Source organism: Schistocerca nitens, chromosome 3 (assembly GCF_023898315.1).
Source record: "Schistocerca nitens isolate TAMUIC-IGC-003100 chromosome 3, iqSchNite1.1, whole genome shotgun sequence".
Lineage (NCBI taxonomy): Eukaryota > Metazoa > Arthropoda > Insecta > Orthoptera > Acrididae > Schistocerca > Schistocerca nitens.
Genome location: NC_064616.1, coordinates 573,205,924 through 573,229,284, shown reverse-complemented (window position 1 = coordinate 573,229,284; position 23,361 = coordinate 573,205,924). Strand labels below are relative to the sequence as shown.

The window sequence follows — 23,361 nt, the reverse complement described above, 5'->3', positions numbered from 1 at the left end:
TAAGAGAATAATACTTTGGTGGTCATGATTTACAACAGTCAATTTATCTGTAGGGTTTAAATGATAAGCCTTGTATTCCTTAATCTGACTGTTCATGATTCATTTCGTGTCTCCAATGCACAACTCATCACATATGCAGGGGATTTTACTCACTCCAGCCATGGTTCATACAAGAAACAGATTCTATTTTCCAGACTCAATTATTTATGCACATTTCTTGCAGGTTTGACTACTATGTCAATAGCACATCTTTTTAATAGGCTGCTGATAAGATCAGTGATTGCTTTCATTACTAGGAAGAAAAATTTACCTTTAAATTGTTATCTATTGCCAAAAGCTCTCAATTTTGTGATGTAACCTACTACTTAAATCTTTTCAGAACAATCATTTCTTCTTCTACATCTACATCCATACTCTGCAAGCCACCTGACAGTGTGTGGCGGAGCGTACCTTGAGTACCTCTATTGGTTCTCCCTTCTATTCCAGTCTCGTATTGTTTGTGGAAAGAAAGATTGTCAGCATGCCTCTGTGTGGGCTCTAAACTCTCTGATTTTATCCTCATAGTCTCTTCACGAGATATACGTAGGAGGGAGCAATATACTACTCGACTCCTACGTGAAGGTATGTTCTCAAAACTACAACAAAAGCCCGTACCGAGCTACTGAGTGTCTCTCTTGCAGAGTCTTCCACTGGAGTTTATCTATCATCTCCGTAACGCTTTCATGATTACTAAATGATCCTGTAACGAAGCATGCTGCTCTCCATTCGATCTTCTGTATCTCTTCTATCAACCCTATCTGGTACGGATCTCACACCAGTGAGCAGTATTCAAGCAGTGGGCGAAAAAGTGTACTGTAACCTACTTCCTTTGTTTTTGGACTGCATTTCCTTAGGATGCTTCCAATGAATCTCAGTCTGGCATCTGCTTTACCGACGATTAAATTAACTGCTTCCAGTTGCTGACCTGCTATATTGTAGCTAAATGATGAGGATCTTTCTTTCTATGTATTCGCAGCACATCACATTTGTCTACATTGAGATTCAATTGCCATTCCCTGCACCATGCGTCAATTTGTTGCAGATCCTCCTGCATTTCAGTACAATTTTCCATTGTTACAACCTCTCGAGATACTGCAGCATCATCTGCAAAAAGCCTCAGTGAACTTCCGATGTTATCCAGAAGGTCATTTATATATATTGTGAATAGCAACGGTCCTACGACATTCCCCTGCGGCACACCTGACATCACTCTTACTTCGGAAGACTTCTCTCCATTGAGAATGACATGCTGCATTCTGTTATCTAGGAACTCTTCAATCCAATCACACAATTGGTCTGATAGTCCATACGCTCTTACTTTGTTCATCAAATGACTGTGGGGAATTGTATCACATGCCTTGCATAAGTCAAGAAACACGGCATCTACCTGCGAACCCGTGTCTATGGCCCTCTGACTCTCGTGGACGAATAGCGCGAGCTTAATGCAAATTCAAACGATTCGCTTATCCCTCAAAATAAAGGCTTCCACCATTGAACTATTTATTCATCTTTACTGCTTTAGATGATGATCTGAATTGTTAATCAGGTATCTGTGCGAGTGGCTTTTGAGCTCTAACGTTCAGACATTTCTACTGGGCATGGGCTCTTCAAAACATTAAATTGGACCCTCTTCCATTGTGAACCGTATGTTCAGATCTGTACCATTCAGAACATGTAGAGTGTTCCTTTTGTCAATGAGACCACATAACAATGATGAAATCAATGGATCAAAAACAAGTGAGTTTGTTCACATCAAGGCCAATTTCTCTTAGGTTTCATATATAAAAATTTGCTACAATTCCAATGAGTATGTTCCCCATAGCTACACTTATCAGTTAATTTGTAGAACTTATTGGCCCACTGCAAAGTAAGTTGACATGTGGCAATTCATGAAAGGACTAGCAAAGTTCTTTGTGAAGATATCTTCTTGCAGTGATGTCATCTCATTCACCACAACCATGGTGAATAAAAAAAACATTATAACATTTGAATATCATGCCTCTAAGATTTAATTTGGAAGTTTAGTATATTTCAATAAAGTAAGTAGAATCCTTTACATATATATGTGTGTAAGTTTCTCCCGTAAACAGTTGTAGGAGTGTGGTCAGTCTATTGTGCAAACAGAAACTGTGGGGTGGCTCATTAGAGAGTGGAGTTTGACTCCACATATTTTCACTGAGTGTCCCACGGACAGAAAACTTTAGGTTGGAAATATGACTTATACCTTGAGTGAAATTCCAGAAACCACATATAAATAACAATATACAACTGAACATTTATTTAAATTTTTACTTTACACATTTAAAAGACATCTCATACTAAGAGAATGCTGTACATTGCACAAGTTACGGTAGAATACAAACAGGAATTTTAAAGGCAAGAATGTATGAAACTAATTAAAGGAGCTGAAGTGCCTAGCATAGCCTGCAAAAGTTGACTACCAATTTTGATTTTACTTGGACAATCAGCTTCGCAAAAATATTTCATATTGAATCGTACTTCTGAAAAATAGATTGGAGAAACATAAATTTGTTCTACTCTACGGTTGTTTTGGACTCTACAGAAGTGAATATGCAAAGTGATCTGACCATTGTCAAGTGGTAAAGAATGTCCCCTCTGTGGAAAAATACAAGGAATCACCACCACGTAATGTCACCTCTGTGGAAAAATACAAGGAACCACCACCAGGAAGAAGTGGTCTGAGACAGCACATGAAAAATTACACAAGGCATTAGTAGCACTATGTGTGTACCCCAGGGAGAACAAAATCAAGCTCAAATGTTCAAAGGTTTCACCCTCAAAGTGCTTCCACTATGACGACAACTAAGCCTCAACAAAACCATATGTGACATATAAATATGCATCAGTGTTGCAAGTTCCTACTTCTAATATGTTCATCAAAACTATCTCAGGAAGCATAACAGGACTGATTCTCAATATACATCAATGTGTTATCACATGGGATCAACAGCACACACTAATTGTTCACTGATGGTGGTATTGTCAACAGTAATGTATCATCACTACAGTATTTTTTGCGGAATTCTGGGAACGTATGTTACATGTCTCAAGGAAACAGTACACACAACACCAGTGTGATCTACTGAGTACTTCTCCACTGTTTGGAGTGCTTATTCAGCTGACACCACAACTATTGTAATAAGATCAGTAGGCTATAGGTCTGAAAAAAACTGTAACATAGATACCCCGCACTCAGAAGAAAGTAAATGAGGTATTTGGGAGAAGGATGATTTGTTCTCACAAAACCCTCTTGGGTAAATTTAGAGAACTGGTGTGTGAATGTGCAACAGTTCTGCTCCCTCCATTGTATACCTCCCTTGGAGAGCATATAATTAGATAAGAGAGATTAAGAGGAATATTTTCCCTTTGAACCATATGCAAATGGATTAAGACAGGTAGTGGAAGCTATTAGTATGAAGTAGTCTTCACTGTACACTTTACAATCATTTAAAGAGTAGAAACATAGGCAAATAATTACAACAGCTTAACTGACATTGTGTTAGTCCACTTCAAGTGGCAAGGTAGGGACAAAGTGCAAAATTTTGTGTCATGGCTTTTACAAGTCCTTGATATGTGATAGCAGGTGGATGGCAAAAGATTTCCCTCTACAACTGATAAAATACCTTTAGATTAGGAGGAAAAGGGGTGATTTATAACATGTAAGATGGCACAAAATGTAGTACCAGATGTTTCTAACATCCTAATGCACTTTAAATTGTTACAAGACATCGGCTGCCATTCTTTGGCATGCTCCTCAAACTAGTATAACACTATCAGATCTCGTGGCCAAATCAAATGTTTTGTTTGAAACTGCCATGTAAGAAGTGGGTGATATCAGCCATGAAAGGATACAGTTTCACTAAAATCTTCTGTACCAATTAAAACTCCCAGAGAAACCAAATTTAATGTCATTCATAGTATAAAGCTGACATCACTGGTCTGTGTACATCACATCAAGCAGGTGTCTAGCATGGATTCTCCAGAGGGACAGCATATTTTGACAACCACTAACACACTGTGACTATTTGGTGTTGCAACATATTTCCATTGTCCCAGGGACCAGTCCCAATGTTCCCAACCCAACAAGAACGTAACTGATGATAAAACTTCTGGCAGATCAAAACCGTGTGTCAGATCAGGACTCAAACCTGGGACTTTTGCCTTAACTTTGGAAGGCAGGAGATGAGGGACTACCAGAAGTAAAGCTGTGGAGGTGGAGCATAAGTGATGGTTGGATGGTTCAGTCAGTAGAGCACTTGCCTGCAAAAGACAAATGTCTCAGGCTCAAGCTCCAGTCTGGTGTACAGTTTCCAATCAACACACACTCCTATGAAGAGTGAAAATCCTTTCTGATGACTGATGATAATGTTTGCTCAAGAAAGAGACAAAAACACCATCATTCATTAAAAAAAATTATACTCTCTCATTCTTTCCAGTTGGTGTATGCAGCATGTATCACACTGTCTAGAGCTTAAATTATTTTTACAAACCCTTCCTCAAATTGGAAGACCAGATTATCAACATAGTATACAGGTGGAAAATGGAGGTTTGCATATCAAAACAGTTTGCGCAGGTTTCACAAAAAGTGGGACACCCTTCATTTATCAGGTAATAAAGCATACCAGCAAGTTCTACAATGCAAGAACTGGGCGAGAGGGGCTGAAAAGCATTAGAAATTGACAGAGCATCATTAAAATGGATTCACTGTCTTGCAGATTATTTTACTGTACCGTTCAAGCAATCCCACACAAACTCCATTATTTCTAAGAAGTTCATCATGTGTTCATTAATTTTTTTGTTTTATTTTCATATGGACTTTCTCTTTCAAATGTGCTCCTAGCTTTTTATACTTGCCATACTGAAATTATATGACTGTATTATAATGGAGATAACACTCATATCAAGAGAGAGAGAGAGAGAGAGAGAGAGAGAGAGAGAGAGAAGAAACACCACCTCAGAGAGATCCCACACATTGGGACAATGTTCATAATTTGATTGATTTTTTTTTCACAAGCTTGTCTGGCTACTGTGTCTATAATCTCGTTATCACAAATTTCGATGTGCCCTGATATCCAACACGATGACACTATTTATCTGGTTCTATTGGGAAAACAGATTATCCTACATGTTCTGGAGAAGATTCTCTTCTGGGTACATTCACACTGAGTCAGACAAGATGAGGGATGTTTTCATACAACCACACACCATCTGAAAGGCATCAGGATTCCATACAACTCGTCACTGAAGATGCTGAATTTGGCTGTATGTCTGAGAAAACAATAGAACAGCTACTTAGAACCATCTGTATAAACCACTGAATCATTACAGTGCTTGAATTTAAAAAAAAGAATATGGAAAGTATGCCAACAGACAAAATATCCCTTATTCAATTTGTAGTGTTCCTTTATCAGGTAATGTGACTGCTTGCTCCAATAGTGCAGGAGAACCTAGATATCTGCTACACTGTTCTGAATTAAAAAATGTTTTGTGCCAATCTGTAATGGTTTTGTGGCTAATGTGAGGTTCATGAATAGTCCCTTTGCTGGAGATAAGCAATGATGATGGGTGCTGAAGCCTTTTCTGCTGACTTGGATTTAAAGGCATGCTGCTGTTGGGCAGAAACTGCTGACTCATTAGCTTCAACATAGGGGTTACGGATAGGGCTTGTTCTGTGAGCTCCTGCTGCCAGTCTGATGGCTATACGGTCTACAGCAGCTTTTTTCCAATGCAGGAATGTGAGATCTCTGTTGCCACTACACGTATAAACTTCAGGCTGCACCACGAGTGGTACACTCATAGACTAGATGCGACTGAATGAATGCTTCATAAAACTGAGGTACACAAGATCTGTTTGCACCCCAGATGTTTTTACTGAGACACATTAAATTTTTAACAGTTTTAATTGCTATTACTTTGTGGCCTCCTTTGGAGTCATACCCATGTGAGCCTTTGACAAGGTATGAAACCAAGAAATGTAACAGACTGATTAAAATCGAGAATGGTGCCATTTAAAATGTGGTTCTTGTTTGTTAAAAATGTGACAATTATGATTAAAATGAATACACACAGGTTTATCTGTTGACAGATTAGGAGGAGCATGACACTTCCTCTCTTAATGGCACCTTTCTGTTGTATAAAATTGCTCGACATTGTGCTTCCTATTTGGCAATGAAATGGCTGCTCTGCAAAGAGATACTTCCACAATGTTGGCGACCTTCCACAGAAGCCACAGTATGTTCTACCTTCACATGGCATAGCTTGCTCTTTCAGTATCAAAGAATAATCCTAAAAGGTTCTGTCTACAAAGAAAAGGTTGCTGTAGAGCTGCCAACAGTAGTCAGGTTATCTTGGGTAGATCAACACTTCCGGAAACCACATTTTAAGCAATTAACAAGTTTTTTCCTCTGTCTAAGCACCACAATAGGCAGTAACAGTTTGTGAGAGCAACACTGTGGTAAATGCTTATATTCATATTAGATTTCCTTGGTTTTACAAGGGATATCATAAGAAATGGCCTACATTAACCTGGTTACGGTTGCTATGACCATATGCTGTTGAAATGATCAGAAAGAATTGTTTCATACAGTTGACACAACAAGTTACACATGGTGGTCCTGGGGCTGTATCTTTACCAGCAGAAAAGACACTTTCCATATCCCATATAGAGAAAGGAAAGTTATATTATTCTCATTTGTCTGAACTAAAATACAATACCCTCTCTACAACTTCTTTCCAATGTAGCAATGTTGGATCTTTGTTGCCATCAGACATTACATATTTAGCCCTTATCTGTGCTATGTCAGCTGGAGAAGTTAAAAATAATCCCATTATTCACTATGGCAGAGACAGCTGTTGATCTTCCAGTAGCAGAGACCCTCCTGACTGTTTCTCATATTCTTATGGCTCTAACTGTACACTGAGATTTTGCGCTTATGACCCAAAAGGCACTAGGTTCTCTCATGATGATCTGGCATTGAACTGTCATAGTGTCACTCTCCTGTCACTGAGTACAGTGTGGCAGTAATCATTCCACCACACAGGACTGGCTACCTCTCAGGGTGTACTGAGGTCTTTGTAGGGAGGCGGCAGCAGCATTTAAAGGACCACATTTTCAATACAACACAGCAGTTCTGGTTCAAATCATGCTAATGGACTAGAAAGCACCCAGTTTGGTCGGCTGAGTATCCATTTCAGTAGCTTTTTGTGTGTGTGAGGGGGCGGGGGGGTGTCTTCTATCCGGAAAGTGTATCCAGAGAGGGACAACTGATGTGGCATTAGAATTTAGCATGCAGTGTGATGGAACAGTAGTGTTTTCTACCAAAACCATGAGCGATGATAAGAATGCTTTTTAGGGAAAGTAAACAATCTAGCAGTTCAAACTTAGACAGTTATTACAGTCTGTGTAATCCAGATATGTCACATGCAGATGAGTGTTCACTTGAGGCTGAAATAAGTGGAAAAATATTTACATTGACACTGCAAGTCAATTTATGTTCTATGAGAAATAATTGGTTAGAATTAGAACATTTTTTAGTATTAAAGATGTAGATGTGACATGTGTATCACAGCACTGGCTAGAAAATCAGGTAGCCAATATTGTTCCTCAAGGATATATTGCAGCTGCCAAAATGTGTTGGAAACACAGAAAAAATGGTGGTGCTGGAATTTACATCAAGCATGGTCTAAAATTTTCAAAACTAGATATGACACCATTTGTACAGAAATAAATGCCGAGTTTAGTTGTGTAAGACTGACTAAAGAAAATATAATAATCCTTAGCTCGTATAGGCCTCCAGATGAAGACTTAAATATACATTTTTTGATCAGGTTGAATTAGTCATTAAGAAATTATTTACATTTACAACAAAGGTTGTTATCTTTGGGAATTTTAATATTGAAATGGGAGATTCACAGCAACAAGACTTCATGTAATGTTTTGATATTTTAAAATCATTAAACTTGCATTTGAACAAACAAGGGTCCTACTTATAATGGCACATGTATAGAGAACATTATTGCTAATTTACATAGAGATGAACATGTGGCCACCATGGCCGATGGCATTTTTGCAGATTGTTATCGGTTGCTTTTAACACTTTTTCATAAGCAACCAACTTGTTCCAATGAATTTAGTGTGGGGTGGGTAAGAGGTCAGAGAAATGAGCTCAATGTTTTATTTTTTAACAAGTTAAAGAACACAAATTGGACTCTGTACATGAACGTTAAACAGGAAAAGCTAGAACTGAAAAACAATTTGATGACCTTTCTTTTAAAAAAATATAGAGATTTATGGTATTCTTGTTCTCAATTAATAAAAGTTAGCTCATCAGGTAAATGTGAAAATACAAGAAAGAGTTGCTGTACAAAAGAATTGGCAAAAATTAGATGGATTGGATTATTAATTTAGGGCGCAAAATGCAAAAATTAGAGAAAACGTGCCTGCACTGTATCAAATATATAAAAGTGAGGATAATAGAGGGGCTGAGCACAGTAATATGGTTTCCAATGCTTATCTTTGAAGTAAAAAAGTATTACAAAGTATACAAGCAAAAAAAGCAGCATGTGAAATGTACATAAAATGTGCTGCATAGTGTAAGGCACTATGGGAAGTTATTAGACAAGATAATTCTCCCAGCCCATTATTTCAAACTTAGCTTAATCCAGAAGAAGTCAATGACTGCATTTTCAAATCAGTCAGAGAGCTTGGAGAATAAGTTAAGGCCACAGACACATCTGCTTGGTCCCCAGCTGTCTGAAGGGCCTCTGATTCATTGCAATAAAATCATGCTTGGTGATATCTGTAAATCTTTTCCTAAATTACGTAATTCCAAAAGTATGGACTGCTAATGGATATGTAACTATGTCATTAACACTTTGTAGACCAAGCACGGGCCACAACTTTCTTTTAAAAAGACCGTACCCAAGGATAGATCAGGCTGCAATTTTCTCAACGTGTGAACCATCTATCACTCAAAAACTGGACTCGGTGTGAATGAAAACAAAGTGTGGACGTCCTGCTGCCTGTCCCTTGACAGGTGCTGGTTTCTGTTGTCAATTTTTAGAATTATTTTAAAAGAAAGAATAAATGTGTGCATTTACTCATTAGGTTTCGCAGGTCACTAATTTTCTGCTACAAATATGCAAGGAACAAATTGCTCAATAACTCTCCTTGCACCTACCTCTCTCTCTCTCTCTCTCTCTGGAAGGATCATTATACTTCATCTTGTGATTATTTTAAAATTTGTAATCTATCAAAGAACTGAAGATACATCCATTATATACATGCCTGTAACACTTTAAATAATGGCATAAATGGCCAACCGAGCGAGGTGGCGCAGTGGTTAGACACTGGACTCGCATTCGGGAGGATGACGGTTCAATCCCACGTCCGACCATCCTGATTTATGTTTTCCGTGATTTCCCTAAATCGCTCCAGGCAAATGCCGGGATGGTTCCTTTCAAAGGGCACGGCCGACTTCCCTCCCCATCCTTCCCTAATCCAATGAGACCGATGACCTCACTGTCTGGTCTCCTTCCCCAAAAACAACAACAACAATAAATGGCCAATTTCCTAGGCCAAATATTCTTCTAAGTGGTCAGTCTTCAGTGTTAACTGAACAGCTCACTTAATAAGTAAGTCAATGTCCTATTTTAATAAAGATTTAGAGTATGGAGTTTTACTGGATTCACTCAAAATTTCAGAAGTTTTCCTCATATTAAAAAAATGGTGATAAACAACCCTCACAGAACTACCAACCAATTTTCTGTCGTGGCAACACACTCAAAAATATTTGAATCACTCAAGTACAGTAGAGCGTCGATTATCCGAAGTAACTGGGGGACATGGGTGTTCAGAAAACTGGTTTGTTCAGATAATCGAACTGTACATGTTTATTTGCCAAAAAGAAGTACTGTACAGTAAATTTATTCATAAAAACAGTCATCTCTTTTTAGTATTACAAAGTAACATACAAAGGCAACTTCAGTAGGAATATATAGTATGTGGCACAGTTTATTAAACAAAAATATATACATATTACATATGCATTTTGCATGAACAATACACTCAGTATACAAAATTAACGTTTAAAAAAATCCTTTATGCGCGGAGCGGCACGCCTCAACTCTAAACTGGTGCAGCTGTTGCTGTGAACAGCTTTGATACTGCCGCTACTTCTACTGCCAGTGCCAAGCCGACAGAAGTGTGCGACTGGCGGCTTGTCTGGGCATCAGCGCCTTGTGAAGGCCGCATTAGAAGCAATGTTCCGCCCGCGGTGGCCCAGTGCGGCGACTACTGTGGGGAACTTGGTTTGGGAGTGAGGGGGATGATGGACGGTAGGGTGGGAGAGTAACAGGTGCGAGCGAGTACACACTTCGGTTAAGCGGTCGTTCGATTTACCGACGTTCGGATAATCAACGCTCTACTGTACATTGAATTAAACAATTATTTTGAAAAACATGACCTCCTTTGTAACAATCAGTATAGCCAGGTAAAAATGCCACTGCAACTGTTCTGAAAGTTGTTGATCAGGCTTTTAACAGCTTTTGAAAGCAAGAAGATGGTATCACTTGTATTATGTGATGTAAGTAAAGCATTTGACAGCATTCATTTTAACATTTTACTAACAAAATTGGAGTTTTATGACATACACAAATCTACTTTAGCAGTAATTTCTTCCTACCTGAACAACACAAGACGGTTTTGTAAGAAAACAAAATGCCTACAGCTGCCCTTATGGTCTTATTTATTGTGTAGTTACAAGTTCTGGCATTTTAATGTACCATCTTCAGGCCTTATCACAATCCATATATACACTGCATCAACTAAGGCTTGACGATGGCATACTGAAGTGCTGAAACTGGTAGCTACACAATAAATAAGATCACAAGGACGGCTGTAGGCGTTTCATTTTCTTACAGCAGTGCACGGCTGAGGTTCTCAAAACCTCCAGTCCAAAGGATGGACATTAAAAAGAAAAAAAAGAAGACACTTTGTCCCAATTAGACATAAAGATTCTCACTCAGTAAAAATTGGTACAGGTGTTCACATGACTCTGTCCTTGGCCACTTCTTTTTCACTGTGGTTATCAATTATCTGCCTCATTGTGTATCATAGTCTGTAATCTGCTATGGTCATGACACAACTTTATTCACTGTTTGTCACAGCATCCCAAATCTTGATAAGATTATGCAAGAAACTCTTGACTCTGCATTAAATCGGTTTGCAGCCAATAAACTTGTTTGTAATCCACACAAAAGCCAAAAGCATATGTTAGAATTGTCTAAGAATATAAAAGATTAATGTGTCAAACTCTTACGAATACATATTGATGCCAAACTCAACTGGGAAGAGAATATGAAACAAGCCTGTAAAAAGATTTCACAAGTGTCCTACCTTAGATGGAAACTGAGAGATACTGTCAGTAATAATTATCTCTGTAGGACATATTTCGGTCTCTTTCAGTCACATATCTGATATGGCATGGGCAGTCTCCTCATATCAGTAACATATTCAAAATGTCCATTTAACATGCTAGGCTGGTACTATGATGAGCTGTCACCCTCTCTTTTTACCAAGCTTGAATACTAACAATTGTGAATCTGTGTGTCTGCAATCTTTGTCAGGAACAATATTGAAGAATGTGTTATCATGGAGGCAATTTACAAACATGACATAAAAATAAGGCAAACTTTGACATTCCAAGGCACAGGCTAGCAATAACAGCAACCTCTCATATTGTGAACGCCTCAAAATTTTTACCGAGTTTCCTCTCACTGCTTGATCCTAGCAGTTCAAAAAATTTCAAAATAAAATTATATTTCTGGCTAATAAAAAACCAACATTACAATATAAACTAAATCTCTGATATGGGCAATGTTCATTATAATATTTAAGATTATAGCTATACTCTTTCACTTGACATGTGCAATGTTGATTTTAGTGTTTAAGACTGCAGCTTTTCCATGTAATTTGACTACACTACTGTCATCCACTAATATGAGTTCTTTACAGAAGAATGGAAAAACTGATAGAAGCCAAACTTTAGGAAGATCAGTTTGGATTCTGTGCAAATTGTACGAAGACCCTACGACTTAACCCAGAATATACGTTAAGAAAAGGCAAACCTATGTTTATAGCATTTGTAGACACAGAGAAAGCTTTTGACGATGTTGACTGGAATATTCTCTGTGAAATTCTAAAGGTAGCGCTGGTAAAAACACAGGGAGTGAAACACTATTTTCAACTTGTTCAGAAACCTGGCAGTAGTTTTAATAGTTGAGAGCAAGAAAAGAGAAGCAGTGGTTGAGAGGGGAGTGAGACAAGATTGTAGCCTGTCCCAAAGTTTTTCAATCTGTATACTGAACATGCAGAAAAGGAAACCAAAGAAAAATTTGGAGAAAGGTTTTAAAGTTCAGGGAGAAGAAATAAAACTTTGAGGTTTGCCGATGACACTGTAATTCTCTCAGAGACAGCAAAGGACTTGGAAGAGCAGTTGTAGGGAAAGGAAAAGCATCTTGAGAGGAGGATATAAGATCAACTTCAACAACAGCAAAACAAGGATAATGGAAGTTAGCTGAATTAAATCACATGATGCTAAGGGAATTATATTAGGAAACAAGGTACATAAAGTAGCAGGCGAGTTTTGGTATTTGGGCAGCAAAATAACTAATGATGGCTGAAGTAGAGGGGATAAAAAATGTAGAATGGCGATAGCAAGAAAATTGTTTCTGAAGAAGAGGAATTTGTTAACACTGAATACAGATTTAAGTTTCAGGAAGTTTTTTCTGAAGGTATTTGTCTGGAGTGTAGCCATGTATGGGAAACTTTCAAAATGTGGTGCTGCAGAAGAACGCTGAGAACTAGATGGATAGATCATGGAACGAATCATGAGGTACTGAGTAGAATTTGGGAAAAAAGAAATTTGTGGCATAACTTCGACTACAAGAAAAGACTGGTTCATTGGATTCATTCTGAGGCATCAAGGGATCACCAATTTAGTATTGCAGGAAATAGTGTGTGTGTGTGGGGGGGGGGGGGGGGGGAGGCGGGGGTGTTTAAAACCATAGAGGGAGACCAGGAGATAAATAAGTAAACAAATTCATGGGGATGCGTATTGCAGCAGATGTTCAAAGATGAAGAGGCTTGCACAGCATATAGTAGCGTGGAGAACTGCCTAAAACCAGTCTTTGGACTGAAGACCACATCAACAACAAACATAATTATTTGGTTACAGTTGATAATTATAATAAGTTGTCACATTTTTCCACATCCTCCATTTACTGTGCCCAAAATATTTTTCACTGCAGGGTTATTTTAAATGTAGATTGACAGTGAGCATTTTTCATTAACTAATTGTGGGATCCTGCCCACTTGTCTCATATAGGGTGCCTAAAGGAAGCTGCGTTCTCGGAATGCTATACAACAACTCAAGCAAATCACATTTATAGCTTTTACTACAATAAAGAAGATAGACAATACTTAACTTTGTATTACAAGATCATGTCGCAAGTGATGGGCGACAGGCAGTCAGTCAGTGTCTTTCTTTAGATACTATGTCCATACAAGCAATGGATGTGGATCACTAATAATTGCTATTTTAGTGCTCTCCTAGTGCTGGTTTAGTACTGTGTGGCTGAGGCTGTCAGGAGCGGCACTTATATTCTCTTCTTGTAGAGGCCACTCCTGTTGTGGTGCGGTCCTAATCAGCGGGCTATTGGTTAACGACGCCTCACAGCTTTCTCTGCTTTGTGTTCTTCATCTTCGTGCCAGCACGTGTCGATATGCCGGAACACTAATTATTTATGTAAATTGTACAGTTGCAAAGCTCAATTAGTGGTCTTCAATAACATTCTCCATTCAATAACAACTTTAGTATTGGTTACACACAATCAGATTCAGTTGCTGTAATAATACTAAGTGATTCTCAGGGATGCAGGATATACTGAAAACACCATGTCTAAAAAGGAATTCAAATTCAAGATGTGTTCCACTGCATACCAGATACAATCCGCAAGGTAGAATTGTGATGAAGCTAGCCATTATATTTCTTTAGCCACAGGGCAGGGGCCCACATCTGTTTCCATGCACTAGGCAATCGCTCACCTGTATGAAGGCAAGTGAGGGAACTGTTGGTCACCCAAAGATGGGCTGCGCTGAAAGTAAGTAACGAGGAATAAGTGTTGCACATGTGACTTCACCATCCAGGTGTATTGCTCTAGTTGGAACTTAAAGTGTATGTTGTGGTCTAGTGCGTACAGCACTAAACGCCAGCCTATGGGGTCTTGGATATGATAGCAGGTAGGAGCAGGGAGTTTTCTTCACTCCAGTCCCTTCAGGATGGCCCTAGTTCCACTCAACCTGCTATCAAATGAGTACCGGGACTCGAGTTCTTTCTTGGGGGTAAAAAGTGGGTTAGGCGATGGTCTAATCACCCACCTCCTCCAAACACCACAGTAACAAAAGGATGCACTCTAGCTACAGTCAGCCCAACAGCCTAGTCCTGTGTTTGTGCCAAGGGGTGAGGAGAGGAACCAACGAGAGAGAAAGACTTGGGAAGTTGTCTTATTAGATCTACAAGGAGCCTCTTTATCATGAGGTAGTAATCTGCTATAGACACAGGCCTAGTGGATTTTCTGTACTACATGATTGAGCTCTTCCATAGGTTTTCTGAATCCATTCATGTTTGATTAAATTAAGGGCGACATCTTTCAGTAAGCCTTTCCTTTTACCCGTTTCTCTGCTGCGCTGATTTGCAGGAGATGTAAGGGAAGTCCAGCTATTATATACCTCCGATAGGAGGAGCATTGCTCATGTCATCACTGTTGACAGAGCTTAGAGAACCAATGGCTTTAATCCTATTTTCTTTGGATTTGGTCAGTTCTTGTTTTAACTTTATACTTTATTTGGAAGTGGGCATGCTTGTATGGGCAAGAAAGCTCACTTTTTAGCTTTTTGGTGATGAATATTTTTGTTTTCAGTACTCGTTGGTGTCATAGCATTTGAACATTCAGAGGAAATAGTTCCTTTGCAGATGCAGATGCAAGTACACGCTGATGGCTAAATTTTTGGTGATGAATTTCTCTGGGAGGCTGGTTTCTTAAGAGCTTTTGGAAAGAATGCAGTGAATGACGAAGGTTGCATGACCTTGAATGCTTTTTTAGCCTCACCAAAAGGCATTGTCCTTGTTAGCTGCAGTTTACAATTTTTCTTTCCTTGGCATAAATACGACAATCCCTGCTCCACATGGGATGATCCCCAAACAAGTTATACATCTTGGTGGAGATGCACGATTCATTTGCTTCATGTGCCTTTGATCCATATCTACCACACATAGCTTTAACATTCCATTATATTGGGCCATGTCACTATTACCTCACTGAAATTAAGGCTATTATACATTTCAGTCACTATACAGTGACCTATTAAATTTTTGGACTCTGAAAGCTTAGACACTTGTGATCAAGCTGTTCCAACCAGCAGAGTGTTATTTTGCAGTAATTTGAATCCTTTTAAATACCTTTGTGAATGTAAAAGTGGGAGATCTTTTCAAAGGATCCTCTCTTAACTACTAAATTTGAATGTTGAAAAACTTGTGCCCTATTACTTTCTTTATTACAATTATTACGACATGTTTTCTCAAGATGACTGTTTACCCAAGTGCTCTTTTTTAGCTGAGTGTTGGTACTCCCTAACAGTTCACTCTTTTCATCACAAGTTTGATTTAGAGCAATAAGAATCATTTTGTTCCCCTCATGGGGTACTGGGGGGTTGGTTGCATCCACCCATGCAGACTCCTTGCTTGGGTAAGCCTTATGCAACTGGGGTGTGGGCAGTTGGTACCCCAGAGATTATCCACTAGTGTCTGTCCCCTCCTCCTCCTCCTCCCAGAGTAACAGTCATCCACCCGACTAGCATGTAGCACACCTTGAGGTTGTTAGCTTCTTTTTATATTTAACAGAGGTTTTTATGATTCTTGTGATCCAGGGAGTACACCCAAAAATCCCTCAACTCTGAAATACACAAAATTCCACTGTTGAACCCCACAATGGTTGTTGAAGCATGCCACGTGTTTTCAGTAATAAAGGGCCAGACAGCACTGACAAACTTCCAGCTCAGGAACACCAAAACTACCTGGCCTGTAACCAGTAACTAATGAGTGGTTCCCTAAGGGGAAAAATAAAACAGTAAGATGTTAGACTTGCAACCCAGAAAGGCAAGCAATACTGGAAGGGCTTGGGGCCTCATGTTCACCAATAATATGCACAGCTGAGTGGACTTTTTTACTATATAATGCATTCTGTTGTCTAGTTGCACATTAAATTTAGAAAAGATGATGATTACCTGTGTCTTTCAAGTCTTCCTTCTTCATTGGATGCTTCCTCCTCAGCCATAATAGTCTGAAGTCTTCGAAGTCTTGGGTCATCAATTTCTGCTTCTGCTTCTTCTGGAACATCACTCTCAACTGTTTCGGCATTTGGATATGTACGGAAAGGCTGTCGCCTTTTTTGTTCAATAAAATCATCATCATCTGATTCCTCCTCACTGCTTGACATAGGTGCATAATCTGGCCGTTTCCCAGATACATAACGGTGAACTTTCACCTTTTGCATTGACACTTCACCTGTAAGAAGGTTTCCATTGCCATTAACATACAAAATAATATTTGCAATACATGAGGGACATTCTGAAAGTAAGTTTTGTCATTTTTTTAAAGAGAAGATGGTACATACGTGACACAAACAAATGTCATATGAATCCACACCTATTGCTGGTTCAATGATGGAAAGTGCATATGGTGAAGAGGCCGTTTCTTGTCAAATGGTTGACTGCTGGTGTTGCATGTTCAGAGAAGGAAGGTAGAGTGTGGAGGATAGAGGATGAAGTGGGCATCCTTCCACATCCACGCACGAAAACATCACTGCTAGAGTATGAGACACAGTGTTAGCAGAGAGCTGCATAATGGTGTCAGATGTGGCATCCACACTGTGTACTGGCTGTGCTCAGGCCCCCTGCAGTGCTGATCTTGCCCCATAAGACTTTCACCTACTCTCTGCTGTGAAAGCCATACTCTCAGGATGTAATTTCCAAACAAATGCTGAGGTGGAGTAGTCTGTGCGACAATTTGGTGCACTGCAGGCCTCCAAGTTTTATCTGAGTGGTTTCTGGAAACTGATTCCACTCTACGACAAATGTCTCATGTTGTTGGTGACTATGTCATAAAATAGCGCTAGGTATATAATTAATGATGTCATACTGTATCTGTTTTCAGCAGTAAAAGTTTCAAGTGAAAAAAAGACAAATTTACTCTCAGAATGTCCCTTGCAATAGAAATTATAGATCCATTTTAAAGCAGACAATATATCGTCTTATTCCTGAAAATTACAAAAGCAAAGAAAACTAAGATACAAGGACACAGTGTGTTATTTAGTTCTTTTAGGAAAAATCTTACAATAAGTAATAAACGAAAGATTTTGTCAAAGAGTTCAAGGGTCCAAACCTTCATGAACATCAGTTTATAATAAATAAAGAGGTCATAATAATGTCTTCAACTGAAGAGCAGCATGCAAGGTCATAAACACTGAGATACATATCTTAGAAACATGGCTTGTACTGGTGGCAAAAATATCTCCAATGTCTTCTTTCAATTTCAGAAGGATCTAGAACTTTGCCTACATAAACTCAAAATCATCATTACTGTATGGCATTAAGTGTTTTCTTACATACTAATGATGTCCTCCATTAATGAATTAATGTTTCACAGTACTTTCCATATTATTTTGCATGTGTAATGAATGATGTCATGGTTATCATAATGTATAAACTCAAAATAGGGGTGTCCCCCATCTTGATGGCATCACAGGTCAAAGCCGATGGGTGGTATCACAATCTTCGGCTTTGTCGGCTTTATCAAATGAAAGTTGTTAGGAGGAAATTTACAATACTGCAACCAAACATCAATACGACAGCCAGGTAACAAAGGTGGTGGTGGTTAGTGTTTAACGTCCCGTCGACAACGAGGTCATTAGAGACGGAGCGCAAGCTCGGGTTAGGGAAGGATTGGGAAGGAAATCGGCCGTGCCCTTTCAAAGGAACCATCCCGGCATGTGCCTGAAACAATTTAGGGAAATCACGGAAAACCTAAATCAGGATGGCCGGAGACGGGATTGAACCGTCGTCCTCCCGAATGCGGGTAACAAAGGTAAACCTAGCATAACATTTAACAAAATATAATAATGTAATAATTTTAATAATGCCACATTTAAATACAATTATTACTGCATCGCACACATTATCTCTGTGTGTGATAAAAATAAAAAACAAATGCAACACAAAAGCTTCTCCAAATACGAACTCCTTGCTGCATCCAATAGTAATACCTTCTGCTGTAGTAACAAAAACATCACCAATATTAAGACATTTCAGACAAGCAACAGAAAACAAATCCACCTGGGGATCAATGGAAGTGTCCAATTCCACCTGTGTGCTTTGGCCTGTGACGTCATTGTGGCGCGAAATTTATGAGTTGGCTGTGTTTGTAGATGTCATCTTGCTATGTTTGATGGTGTCCTCTGGTAGAGAGAGTGTGTGTGTGTGTGTGTGTGTGTGTGTGTGTGTGTGTGTGTTATTGGGTTCATTTGAGCCTTGGTGTTGGATGTATGAAGTCGTCAGCAGTGTTTGTAGTTAGGGACGTAAGGTTTGGAAGTTTTTTCAGTGAGTTGTCAATTTTGGTTAGAGGTTATTGGTTGGCTGTTTGTGGTACAGTAAGATGTGTAATTCATTGTGTGGCTTCTGTAGTTAGGTATGGATATGATAATGAAATATAACAGTGCTATGTTGCGGTTGGAGATGGGGGAGGACATGTTGCCTGTTATGAAATTCCTCCAGTTATTTGGACTTATCGCTGAGATTGTGAAGTGTAGTATTTGACGCGAGAACATGAGGTTGATCAGAGTTCCGTCACTTCGGACCAGGGACAGGTACATGAGACACTGTGGCGTGTGCGTGATAAGTAAGTAATTTTTTTTATTGTCTATTCTTCTTGAGTTGGGATGTTTTGTGTATTTAGGGTGTACCGAATGTGTTTTAACTTATGTAGGGATGTTTGATGTTTAGATTTTTGAGGTTTTGCAGTTTTGGTTTTATTTTTTTGTAGTTATAGGTGTTGGTCTTTTGTTATCAATAGTTGTGGTTAACCTATGTAGGTAAGGGAAAAGACCAATTCCAATTTTCATAGTTTTAGTTGTAGATATGGGTATTTTGGTATCGTCATCTGTGGTTGACCTATACAGGTCAAGAGATGTGTCTGATTCCCGTAGATTTTGTTGGTTTAGCAGAATGTTGTAATTTTGTTTCTTTTCCATCATATTGTGTGTTTTGGGATAGTGGTGTTCTTTTGTTTTTTACTGTTATATTTACCATGTCCCCACCCTAAAACCCTCAATTTCCCGCAGTTGTCCCGTCAGTTTGATTGTATTTTTGGAGGGAAGCATTATTGTCCTACTTATATGTACTTTCGTGTTTGTTGCGGTGTGTATGTAGTGGCATCATAGGCGCCATATCGAAGATGCATAGAATAGCCATTTCTGCCATATTGATGATGGGTGGAATCGGACACTTCTGTAATCCACCACCTGGTTGTATATGTTTCAATAAGAAATGCAGAGCATTTTACCATACAGTGCATCTGAAATGTGACTTTTCAGCCTTTCCTGACTGATCTGTTGCACATACATTTCTCTGGTTTGCCGTTGTCACCACATTGGCGCACAGTGTTTAATCTCATGGATAAAGTCCTGGACGACACAGCTGTTTTGGTGCTCGAAAAAAGTTTGAACTATGCACCAATGGCTGGGATAGCTCCAATCTGAGATAGCTCGGATAGAAGAGGTCATTTTGAAACTTCTCAATAATGTTGCAAAAGAGATTAGGAGGGACAACTGCTAAATTTTAACCTAAGCCCCCCCCAAAAATGTTTAATGTCACATCAGCAGAAAGTAAGGTACTGCAAGACTTGAGAGCAGATAACGCTCTAGTTATTTTACTTGCCAACAAGGGGAACACCACCATCCTTCTTTCATGAGTTGAATACGGCAGCAAGATAGAAGCATTGCTCGACAATCGTGCATACTGCAAGCTAAGAGAGGATCCGAATTGGCAAATTTTAGTGGAAAAGTTTAGACCTTCCCAAGAAGAGTTGTATTCCAACTAAAGTCATTAAGGGCCTGCACCAACAGGCTGCGCTTCCCCCAAGGCTGTATGGAAATAAGGAAGCGTCTGCTTTGACCCATGATGTCTCAAATATGGCGGAAACTACCATAAACCACGATTCCAATATGGCACATATTAAGTCGTTACGTACACATTATGAGGATGAAAATACATCGAAAAACAAACACACATATTTAAATATGTCTGCTTGTGTCTGTATATGTGTGGATGGATATGTGTGTGTGTGTGTGTGTGTGCGCGAGTGTATACCCGTCCTTTTTTCCCCCTAAGGTAAGTCTTTCCGCTCCCAGGATTGGAATGACTCCTTACCCTCTCCCTTAAAACACACATCATTTCGTCTTTCCCTCCCCTTCCCTCTTTCCTGATGAGGCAACAGTTTTTTGCGAAAGCTTGAATTTTGTGTGTATGTTTGTGTTTGTTTGTGTGTCTATCGACCTGCCAGCGGTTTCGTTTGGTAAGTCACATCATCTTTGTTTTTAGATATATTTTTCCCACGTGGAATGTTTCCCTCTATTATATAAATATAAACAAATTTAGACACCCACCCCCATACAAAACCACGCAAACCGATGAAAAATACAGACATCACAAAACTCCCCAAATACCACTAAACACAATATCATCTGGAATCGGACACTTCCCTTGACCTATATAGCTCAACAGGAGCTCCCGATCCCATAAATTTGGATCGAACACTTTCCTTGACCTATATAGCTCAACAGCAGCTCCCGATCCCATAAATTTGGATCGAACACTTTCCTTGACCTATATAGCTCAACAGCAGCTCCCGATCCCATAAATTAGGACCTAACACTTCCCCTAACCTATATAGCTCAAAAACATCTCCCGATACCAACACCAACATTCACAGCCACACAATGGGATCGAAAACTTCCCTTGACCTGTTATCCTTACAACATCTCCACATACAGCCGTCCCGGAACTTTAAGTAAGCCTCATTTCTTCATGACATACTGAACACTTCACGACTTCATCCAAAAATCTGAATAGTTGAAGAAATTTTATTAGAGACAACGCACTGTCCCCCATCATAGCCGACAACCGAAAACTGTTGACCCGGTCAGTCATATCCATACCTACCAAAAACATAAAAAAAGCAATTTACCAAAATTCACACACGACGCCACACTCGCAAACTAAACCAAAAACATCACCTAACACACCACTAGAGAGCACCACCGATCGCATCAAAATGACACCTACAAACATGCCATTCTCACAAACTAAATTTCGCACCGTCGTGACGTCACACACCACAACAGCCTTACGTCATGGGTGGGATCGGACGCTTCGGTCGACCCGGCTGTATGGCCTACCAAAGATACGAGGGATATGTCTCTGCTTTGCCCAACAGCAAGCAACATTGGACAGACTACCTGTTTCTTGACTAAACATCTTACTTCACTTTGGGACCTCTTGTAGGCAAAAGTGACCATCATATCCAGAATTCAGAGAACTTCATACCTGAAGACACTTAAACTACAATCATCAGATCTTTTGATTAGGCTTGACTTGTCTATTTATGAAAGTACCTCTGCACGACTTATTAGGACTTATCAGCAGCAATTTTGAGAAAATCATTGTGGCACTGTTTAAACATGTACTTACTTGAACTTGTTTCTCATAGAACAACTGGTATTTTGAACAAGTGGATGGTGTCACCATGGGAAGTCCTCGGTTTCCCCTGACGGCCAGCTATTTTATGTGAGACTCTGAAGAGGATGCAGATGAAGATGAAATGGGAGATATGATACTGCGTGAAGAGTTTGACAGAGCACTGAAAGACCTAAGTCGAAACAAGGCCCCCGGAGTAGACAACATTCCATTGGCACTACTGACAGCCTTGGGAGAGCCAGTCCTGACAAAACTCTACCATCTGGTGAGCAAGATGTATGAGACAAGCGAAATACCCTCTGACTTCAAGAAGAATATAATAATTCCAATCCCAAAGAAAGCAGGTGTTGACAGATGTGAAAATTACTGAAGTATTAGTTTAATAAGTCACAGCTGCAAAATACTAATGTGAATTCTTTACAGACGAACGGAAAAACTGACAGAAGCCGACCTCGGGGAAGATCAGTTTGGATTCCGCAGAAATGTTGGAACACGTGAGGCAATACCGACCCTACGACTTATCTTAGAAGAAAGATTAAGGAAAGGCAAACCTATGTTTCTAGCATTTGTAGACTTAGAGAAAGCTTTTGACAATGTTGATTGGAATACTCTCTTTCAAATTCTGAAGGTGGCAGGGGTAAAATACAGGGAGCAAAAGGCTATTTACAATTTGTACAGAAAGCAGACGGCAGTTATAAGAGTCGAGGTGTATGAAAGGGATGCAGTGGTTGGGAAGGGAGTGAGACAGAGTTGTAGAATCTCCCCGATGTTATTCAATCTGTATATTGAGCAAGCAGTAAAGGAAACAAAAGAAAAATTCAGAATTGGAATTAAAATCCATGGAGAAGAAATAAAAACTTTGAGGTTCGCCGATAACATTGTAATTCTGTCAGAGACAGCAAAGGACTTGGAAGAGCAGTTGAACGGAATGGACAGTGTCTTGAAAGGGGGGTATAAGATGAACATCAACAAAAGCAAAACGCGGGTAATGGAATGTAGTCGAATTAAGTCGGGTGATGCTGAGGGAATTAGATTAGGAAATGAGACACTTAAAGTAGTAAAGGAGTTTTGCTATTTGGGGAGCAAAATAACTGATGATGGTTGAAGTAGAGAGTATATAAAATGTAGACTGGCAATGGCAAGGAAAGCATTTCTGAAGAAGAAGAAAACATCGAGTATAGATTTAAATGTCAGGAAGTCGTTTCTGAAAGTATTTGTATGGAGTGTAGCCATGTATGGAAGTGAAACGTGGACGATAAATAGTTTAGACAAGAAGAGAATAGAAGCTTTCGAAATGTGGTGCTACAGAAGAATGCTGAAGATTAGATGGGTAGATCACATAACTAATGAGGAGGTATTGGGGAGAAGAGGATCTTGTGGTACAACTTGACTAGAAGAAGGGATCAGTTGGTAGGACATGTTCTGAGACATCGAGG

The 23,361-nt window shown here is 39.3% G+C and overlaps 1 protein-coding gene across 1 annotated transcript in view; it reads right to left on the bottom strand.

Moving 5' to 3' along the window:
- LOC126248483 (microfibrillar-associated protein 1) overlaps positions 1–23,361 on the bottom strand; it is an 87,701-nt gene that overhangs the window by 59,267 nt on the left and 5,073 nt on the right. The window contains exon 2 of the mRNA XM_049949502.1: positions 16,403–16,682. Within this exon, the coding sequence (XP_049805459.1) occupies positions 16,403–16,682 (280 nt within the window). The remainder of the gene's footprint in view (positions 1–16,402; positions 16,683–23,361) is intronic.